The sequence below is a fragment of the Esox lucius genome, chromosome 17, assembly GCF_011004845.1.
Source record: "Esox lucius isolate fEsoLuc1 chromosome 17, fEsoLuc1.pri, whole genome shotgun sequence".
Lineage (NCBI taxonomy): Eukaryota > Metazoa > Chordata > Actinopteri > Esociformes > Esocidae > Esox > Esox lucius.
In genome coordinates, this window is record NC_047585.1 from 44441206 (window position 1) to 44450763 (window position 9558).

At 39.7% G+C, this 9558-nt stretch overlaps 1 protein-coding gene across 1 annotated transcript; it reads right to left on the minus strand.

The window, feature by feature from the left end:
- Positions 1-2892: 2892 nt before the first annotated feature.
- On the minus strand, positions 2893-7483 carry LOC105016657 (COUP transcription factor 2). The gene is made up of 3 exons (XM_010880642.4): positions 6483-7483; positions 5387-5914; positions 2893-4047 (listed from the first exon to the last, which is right to left on the minus strand). Exons 1-3 carry the CDS (start codon positions 7030-7032, stop codon positions 3773-3775), a joined length of 1353 nt encoding a protein of 450 aa, XP_010878944.1. The 5' UTR covers positions 7033-7483; the 3' UTR covers positions 2893-3772.
- Positions 7484-9558: the final 2075 nt, after the last annotated feature.

Consider the following 9558-nt stretch of genomic DNA (forward strand, 5'->3'; position numbering starts at 1 on the left):
TGAAAACCTTGAACCATTAACGGTATTCCTGTGAGGTAAAAAAACATGTTTAATTATTTCTTTAAATTATAATAAATACATTTAATTTACATTACCCTGAATTAATATTATTTTGCTCTTGAATTTGAGTGAATCCTAATCAGAGGACTAGGCTATAGTCAATAGAAGTTATGTGGGTTAACTATTTTAATGTTTTCCTTCTTTATGAACTCGATGTAGAAGTGTGGACTATCTAGGCAGCATTCCGGGAACTGGCTTGACACCTAAAGTTCAAAGGTCATGAAGAAAATATATCCAAAGCCGATTGAGAGTTGAGGGAGGGGTGATGGGTGTAGGCTATTAGCTAAATTCTTGACATGGCAACTTTTCTAAACTGTTAATTTTTAATTATTTTCGCGTTTCCTCTAATTCTGAGAACAACTCACGTTTAACTGTCAATTCTTTGGAAAATCTCTTGAGGCCTTAATTTAAAAAGTTTACAATCGATTGCCATTTTTACTCTAATTGATTTACGCTAATGGTTAATAGTCAAATACCAACACGGCTAATTCAAATAATCTCGACTATTATCTAATTACTGCAAAATGAAAATGTCCACATAAATTCTAGAGGATAAATGCCTCAGTGTCCATGGTAGTCCGGTGTGGGTACACAGTGTAGGCTACTAATATTCGGAATGTTAATGGGCAAATAATGTGTTTGTCAAGTGAACACTAGTTATGTATCTAGATCTATGCTTTTTTTCCTTTTAAAGGTTGGGTTATCTCATGTATGATCTGTCTTACTTTTAGTGCAAACTTATCCGACTTTATAACAAATCTCTGAGAGTAATGACTATCCTAGCAATTATTTTCAATTTTAATAGCATGCTAGGCTATTAAAAGGCAGGTTAAGTTAAATATTTTCAATGTTTTCAATTTTTGTCTGTATAAATAGTTGGTTTGTGCATAAAACATATGTAGACTGGGCAAGCCCTGGCCTACTGGCGGGCCTTCAAGCCAACAATCTGACATTTAGTTTTTTTTTAACGGTGCTGCTGGTTGTAAAACCACTTATAGGGAATACAAAAAATACAAAGTTGATATAATTATTTAGAACGGATACTGAACTGGGTAATTTAGATCTAGGCCTATACAAAACCTGTCCAGCGCATAGCTTCGACCGCTACAACAGTAGCAATTCTGTCTTATCTGTAGTTGTGAAACGTTCCTTTTGCCAGACAAAAAAGGGAATTACATTGAAACTATTCAGGGCTCGACAAAAACAAGTTTCTCGTCAACAGCTGTAGGTGTATCATCTCTTTGTACTCTACTTACCTTCAAGGGTATGGGTTTGTTCCACTCCATGACTTCATGAAGAACTGTGGATTAATTTACACTTACATTTAATTAATATTAATTGTTGACGACCCACTAGCATAAAAACCCTACATTTTACACTATTAACATGAAGTCTTTGAGTGCAGAAGACACGGAGTATGTCGGGTTGACAATCTTTATTGTAGAAGCCTCCTTGGGGTGAAATATATATATTTAACAACTTTTTTTGATGGAGGAACAAATTCAAACCCCTAGAAATTCAAACCCTTGGTAACGAGAAAAAAAATGTTGCCGTGCCTTAACTACTTTCGATGTTAAATTACTTTATTGTCAGCCTATAGAACGTCTAGCAACTACAGATTAGATAGATTAGCTACTGAAGTTTTGGTCAACGCATAGGTACAGCCAAAGCTAACAGTGCTAGAACTGAAGGGAAAAAAACGTTTATTTATTCAATCCAACCAAAAGTAGGCACAAACCCTTGGATTCCAAACGGGTTCTTCAGCAGTATAATAATAATTATCTGATTTAACCCCGTTTCCAGATACAAATGGTGTGTGGAACTTTAGATAGGCCTACTGGAAACGGAGATACTGGATACAGAGGACCCCAAACGGTGATTTCTGACTGAAACCAAGAGTCGCATCTGAAACAAAGTGGAACCAAAGGGGTTCTAACAGGAATTCGGAATAAGTTATTCAAACAGGCAACTTTGTGTAATTTTTTTTCAAGCCACTTAAACTAGACCAATAAGTAATGTTCAAACTGTATACATTTAACATTACGCATTCGGCTTCAATATAAACATATATTAAATTTTATTTGAACTATTATATTGTGGTCCTGATTGTTTAACGTCGGAGGACACCGCTCTGAGGGAACGCTCATTAGGTCGCTGTCCGCCTGCCAATACAGGAGTAGCCGAGCCAATCATAATCCCTCGTCTGAACTCACGCCCTGTCGACTAGAGTTTACCTGGCAACTCCGTGATTTGTAATGGCGATAGGCCTTTTTTATTACGGGTTAGGCCTATTTACACAAGCCGACGGTTGGGCGCGATCAGCGTCCAATATTTATATATTGAAAATATAATGTAAGATAGCCTATACTATTTCTCTCACTATTTCAGAGTACATGTAATGTTTTGTAAACAACGGGCATCATGTCTGAACGTTTAACAGGCCTGACCTACTATTGGCATCTGCTAATTTGAAAGCTAAATTTTGAATTTCAATCCAGGCTATTTCAATACTACACGATAAAAACCATTCATGTTTTCGACCCATTGACTGCATGATTGCTCTTTGAATACAGTAGCCCAGGCAAGCCAATATCGTAACGTGAAATGGCAGAAACTCAAATTAATGGCGACACCAGTATGGCGCCAGTCTAAGGAAGCAATTACTGTGATTTAGAACGTCTAGTTGGAAGGAACAACTTCTGGTTACACCAATACCACATTCCACTGCAGCGCACGCACACACACACACACACACACACACACACACACACACACACACACACACACACACACACACACACACACACACACACACAGTAACTAGACAAAATGTAAATGAGAAATACCTTTTATTTATAAATCATTGTTCATAATTTAACGCAACACTTTTCACAGTAAATCACATCAGTGTGGTTTTTCAAAATCAACAAACTTAAATCATAATTATTATCAATAAAACGCGCGCACACGCGCACGGACGTGAGCAAGCACATCAGCTGCCGTATTCGCAGCAATACCCTGCAGTGACGTATTTTACTCACTTATCAAGTCATTCCCAACCACCCTGCTCATTGAATCTCTCTGACGGATGACGTAACATATATGATTCAATGTAGAATCCCGAAAGTATATCTTACTGGGGAGTGATGTGAAATGTGTGATATTATTAGGGTAGTAATAACGATGTAAAAACTCAGGCAACCACCAAGTGAAAGTGACCAAATATCTTATATTTAAAGATGAAATAAATACGGTTCTCTGTCAGTGGGTAGTGGCAGGCTGGCAAGAATTGGCAATATGGTAGGCTATAATTTATCTATTGACATATTGAAAGTAACTAGGCCTAATGATTTTAGTGCCATGTTTGGTGCATATAAGACAAAAAATATGTATGGACACCAGACAACATAGGAAAACAACTAAAACAATTCTCGGGTATATCCTTCACTATCCAGGTTAAATCAAAACAGTTTTTTATTTTCTTAAATGTATCTGAAAACAAGTTTCTCAAACATCATTAACAAGCACGATAAATATACATACAGGGTCCAATAAATAGTCTACTATATGTTGTTCCCAAAATCACAAGTTGTGAGGAGGATCCCCGCCATTTCATTCCCGCGTCTCCTCGTGCTTTTTCATGGCGGTCTGTTCAGGTTCCATTGACAGAATAATTCTAGTTCTATGATTCCGTTCCTGGAGTGTTTCTTTTTTACTGCATCGACATGTAAGGCCAATTAAAACTGCTTCCGGAAAGCAACATATCCCTGATGAGAGTTTCTATTGGGGTTTTTCCAACCAAACGGACGAAAAATAACTGTTCTATAACCGACGAGGAGACGGTTCGTAGAGAGGGCAGACGGAGTAATAGCTTCCCAAAACGAGTAGGTTGGTTAGGATACTGGCTCCTCACGTATTCTTCCAGAGCGCACTGGGACTTCTCTTGAAGACCGTCTACGTGAGCGACATCTGACAGACCGCACGCATCTAAAAACAGACAGAGAAACCTCACTTACAAGCTTATCAATAAAAATAAAATAGTAAATATTGCAGACAGACAGTGATAGAAATTATTTCAAATACGTGTTGATATTATTTCAATTAATGTAAATACGTGTGTTTCAATGACTAATCATGCTGAATTCGGTTGCCTCAAAATGGCGTTACAGTGGCCTATCAAATCAATACCTAGATCAGCCCAGCCGTGAAAATCAAAGCGGTTTCAGAAAAAAAGCCCAGCAGCAGCAGGCCTTCCGGCCTATTCTCGTAATCACGTGTTAAGACAGCGCATGTTATCCGCTCATCAAAAGTATTTTTAAAAGCATATTTAGAACCATTATTGTGAATGCAGAGGTGCAGGGCATTCCGTGTTCACAGGTTCATGTTATGTGAGGATAACAGCTCTAGAATACAGGGGTGAATAAAGGGTCACGTCCTAGTTGTACAACACGTGCACACAATGCTTGCTCACAGCCTTGCAGCTAATGTGACAACAGTCTAATGCTGTTTTTATTGTTATTCAAGGAATCCAGATGACAAAATATCATGGGATTTCTTATTTTACTACATAACTTTTTATAGACCATTATAAACGAGTCCATCTAGACAATAAAATGCCAAATTTACCCTTAGGCTCAGTTGTGTAAATAAATTACGTTCAACAAAACCAAAAAATATAGCAAAACTTTAGTTCGTTACTTCCTATTCTGTTGGTAAAGGTTAAGTTATATTGTTAGGGTAATGATGGCTCAGTGTCACACATTTCTGGGCAACCCCCCCCCCCCCCACACACACACACACACTAATACTTCTTTCCTAAAACATTTTTGTTTGCTAATGTTTTTAAAAGCCTTTAACAAAATATATTAATATAAAATTATACCATGAAGTAAATCGTCCTGATATGTTTTAGATTATAATACGCCCTTAGGCCTAATAACTAAATGATGCACATGGGTCTAATATGAAGTACAACTATTGTAAAATAACATAATATCATAATTTAAGTGATATAATTCACCAATATTGTTATTAGGCTCCCCCAGTTTCAAATTATTCTCCATCCCAGCATCCAGTAGCTTTTTAAATTAACATCTGTGTAGGTCTGTATTCCTATATATTTACTTTAATGTTGTTATTTGTATGTGCTGCAAAGTGAATTGCCTTAGAAAGTGTCTCTGGTGTTAAATGTAAACTGGATTTCAGAGTAAATCGAGGCCTCTGAAATTTAAGTACCTCAGAAAGACCTTCAGGCTAATGTAGCTCAGCACAGTGAAGGATTGATGCTGTCTTGATACCATTCACGAATACAACAGTGTGTATTTACCTGAAGTAAAGAGAACTATAGCCTTTATGCAGCTGTACTCGGCAGAGTCGACATGCAGAACTTTCAGCTTCTCCACCTGCTCCTGGAAAATCCTGATGTGATCCATGAAGGCCACGACTCTCTCCGCGGACATTGGGGAGGCATGCAGCCCTGCCGCAGCCAGGAGAGGAGCTACATGCACCGGCATGGAGCACTGGGCCGCGTTTAGTACGAACAGTTCGCTCCACGTGAGCCGGAGCAGGGCCACCTGGTCAGTGACCTGGAGATCCGGGAAGAAGGGGATGTTCCGGGCCCACTCCACCGCCGAGAACAGCATCCTGGCGGCCAACTCGCAGATGTTCTCTATCCCCATGAGGTTGTTGGACTGCATACACTGAGTGCCGTATCTGGATGTGGGGTAGGGTTCGGCTCGGAGAAGAAGGGAGATGTATCCAGATAGATAGGAGTGACATTGGAGGGGATCTCCGTTGGTTAGGGAGAACTGGCCGTGGTACGGTTGCGTGGGGAGCATCCTCCCTCTCTGAACGGCTATGACACAAAGAGACAGCAACAGTATTAATGGATTGCGTCGCGTTGGCGCACAAGGTGACAATGTCGATACATATATTGGTATGGAAGAGGTTTAACTTTAGTCCGAATACTAGCCAGAGTTTTTATCGGATTAGGCCTAGAGCAGGACTACACGTTTAGAAAAAGTGTACCCGATCGAACAAAAAGTGTTCTGAGTTCTATATGAAACCCTTTTTTCTCTTCATATAAAAGCACACAAAACCCGAAATACATAGGCTATCGTAATGGACAATGACAATACTAAGGAGCTCAATAATTAAGAAGATTAAATAGTGTTAAACCCAACTGAACTTAAATATATGCCATTTTGCAGTGGATTTTGCATTTTTGGAGAACAATTTAATATTTAGATTATTGATTTAGATTCAACAGCAAATAGAAACACAATGGTCATCGAAAGCCTACAAACCGCTTACAATAAAGGACCCAGAGGGTGCATTTACAATCAACGTGAAAAATACGATTCCAGCGGTCAGTTCTACAGGGTATAGCAACCAATGGGTACAATAGAAACATGGTTGTTTACCTTCTCTCCGCATGCCCACTTTGAGACATTTCTTGAGGCGGCAGTACTGGCATTGATTCCTGTGGTGTTGATCAATAGGACAGTTCCTGCTCGCACGGCAGGTGTAGCTGAGGTTCCGTCTAACGCTACGTTTGAAGAAGCTCTTACATCCCTCACATGTGAACTGGCCGTAGTGCTTCCCGCTGGATTTATCCCCGCACACTACGCACTCGATTTGCTGCGGTTGTTGTTTGTCCATCGAGTTAGTCGACGTTTGGCTGTTAATAGACTGAGATGTATTACTTGAAGGAGCACCTTGGGGTGTCTGGGGTGTTGTGGGGACATCCAAGGAGGCTGTCGGGTTGAGGTGACCTGTTAGGTCGGTAGAGAGGGATAACGGTCCAACTTGAGCGACTGGAGAAGAGATTCCGCCTTGAGATTCGCCGGTGACATCTTCCTCGCCATTTCTCCACGTTACCATTGCCATAGCTTTCCGTGAATGTTTCCAAAACTTTGCGTTCCGTTGTAACCCCAGGGCGCTGCTCGCGGGTGTCGACAAGTAAAGGCACATATATATATAAATACTAAATTATTGCAACATTGTCATCTGTAATTTAGATGCATAAAGCATACAAATCTGTAAAGTGCCGGTGGCTGATGAATGCGTAATATTACAAATTACGCGTGAATAAATGATCGCACTGAACAGAGTTTAGCTCAGAAAACAGTCGCACAAATTACAACACATCAGCATCCAGCCAAAATCCACCTGGATCCAGTCATAGCAATTCCGCTTCTACAATGTTAGTGTTTCCTATACCCACTATCCAACCCTGTTAACGAAAACCGTGTACTCTAACAAGATATCCCGTGTTGTTTCGAGCCGAAGCGGTGACAGAGCAACTATAAAACTGGGTTAATGAAAACAGTCTCTGTGCTCTTGCTATTCCATGGAATAAGTAGGCCTAATCTTAAAAAAGAAAGAGGACAGCTAGTGAAAACGGTTTTTGATTATGGCTGGACGTGTTGTCCTGTAAAACGGGATAATGTGCTTGAACGTGACGGGTGTGCCTCTGACGTCTCCATTGAGTGGGCCAGCCATATAAGGAGTGGGGCAGTCCTTCTATATGTGCGCTAAAACCGCGTTCACGTGCAGAGATATCGGAAGCTCCTAGTTCCCAGTGGGACATTTCAATTGAAAGTCGAATTTATCAGTGGGAACTCGTAGAAAATGGCCGTGTTCTACAGGATGAAAACCGCAATGTATCGTGGGTAAATTGTGACTGACCAGCAGGCTGATATACAAATTACAACGAGTAGTTATTTATGATGCACTGTGATTTGTAGATCAGTCAGTCGACAGTCGCATGCAGTCTTTTGATCCTCTGGAACACGATCAATGTGTTAGTTGTCGAGGATTGCCATTTCACCCTTGACCTGGTATCTTCTCTTCTCAACCAAAAGATAGAAATGTTTGAAGACTACCACAAACCGATCAATGTAGTTAATGTTATCATTCTCGGTGTAAAGCAAGGTAAATTTAGTAGTAGCAATGTTAGTAAACATATAGTGGAAGAATAAAAACTTAAAAAGCTCTTGAACACAACCCCCCATTACAGTTTACTATTTTTCCAATAAGCATCTGAAACTAGCATTATGGAGTAGCAGGCCTCTCTACCTGCAACAAACGATATTGGTTTAAGCCTGGCAGGAATTATGCTTTGTTAGAATTCTGACAGTTTTTTAGAGAGATGAGGTTTAGATAGGTGAACTTGCATGTTTCAAATAATTGGTGGATTTCTTTATGATAGCAGGGCTGTTTTCTCCTGTGTGCCTGAATATACAGTACCTCCCTGATACATTGGTATTGAAATTGGTACACTGGATGCATTTAATTTCATTGTTATGGTTATCACATTATATATCATACTTAGTGTAATCTATGTCCAAATATGTAGTGTTTTCTATTAGGTTGTAATGGTGATGAAGTGAAACAATATTAGGCGGCGAGCTGTGTGTGCATAAAGGAATGTCACTGTAGTCCGATGCCCTCTAGTGGACGACTGAGTGTTGTGTTTGTTCAGACAGAAATCAGATCATGATCACTTTCAGTCACTGTATTGTCTTATTGACAAATGTAACATGATGGGCTTTACTTCGAATTTGTTGAGAAGAGAAATGACACAGTGGCTCATGCATTTCATACTTTGTAGTGAATTCATATTTCAGTAAATTATTCGTGGATATTTACCCATGCTGGAATATAAACATTGAGGAACATTCGAATGTTGATGGTTTACTGAGAAATCATTGAAAATGAAGCTGTCGTTAGTCATTTAATTGGAATGTCACTTCCGGGATTGAATTTTAATGGAGCCCAGCCTCAGAGTATCACTCAATGTCCGTTTAGAGAACTGGTGACCTATATCTACCCCACGGAGGATAAACACCACAATGTACCATGGGTAACCACAGAATGACTGATATATGGTACAAAAAATATTGAGTCTTACTGTGTTCATGATGCAAGACGATTAGCAGGCTGTTCAGTGAGACCCTCTTCAAAATGATAACACAACTGCATGTGCAGTGAGGTGTGGGGATGGATGCAAGTGAACAGACGTTTGCCCAAAATATTATATTTTGCATGACCGTCAATCTAGTTTCTGCATATGTATGGGTTGAAAGCTCAAGGGAGGTTTACTCTGAGTTTGCCAATACACCTCCGGTCGCCAGGGGCAGGTTTCTCAAAGGTGATCTCATTGCATGTCACTGATTTGAAAAGGATTAAGTATATAGAAATATAATGAATAGGATAGACACATCGTTTACTTGAATGGGGACTCAACTATTTATCAAACTTTTACTCCAGGTGAATTACTAAGTCCATTCCATCCAGTTAGATGAGGTTTCAGTCATCTAATGTTGTACTTCTTGAGGAACAGCCAGGCTCCTGTGCTCTCCGGTCTCCCAATCTCTCCGCATTTTGTTTCTCTTCACTGGTCTCTCTTCACCTATTTCTTTCTACTCTCTATTCAATTTCATAAGGTCAAGGGCTTTACTGGCATGGGAAACATTTATTCACATTGCCAAAGCA

Bases quoted from the DNA above. Each gene is read 5' to 3' on its own strand.
- LOC105016657 (XM_010880642.4), bottom strand. From the start codon at position 7,032: ATGTGCCTTTACTTGTCGACACCCGCGAGCAGCGCCCTGGGGTTACAA. The intron at 5,915-6,482 runs GTAAACAACCAT...TTTGTGTCATAG, and splicing joins AGTGGGCATGCGGAGAGAAG to CCGTTCAGAGAGGGAGGATG. The intron at 4,048-5,386 runs GTAAATACACAC...GTCTGTTTTTAG, and splicing joins TATAGTTCTCTTTACTTCAG to ATGCGTGCGGTCTGTCAGAT.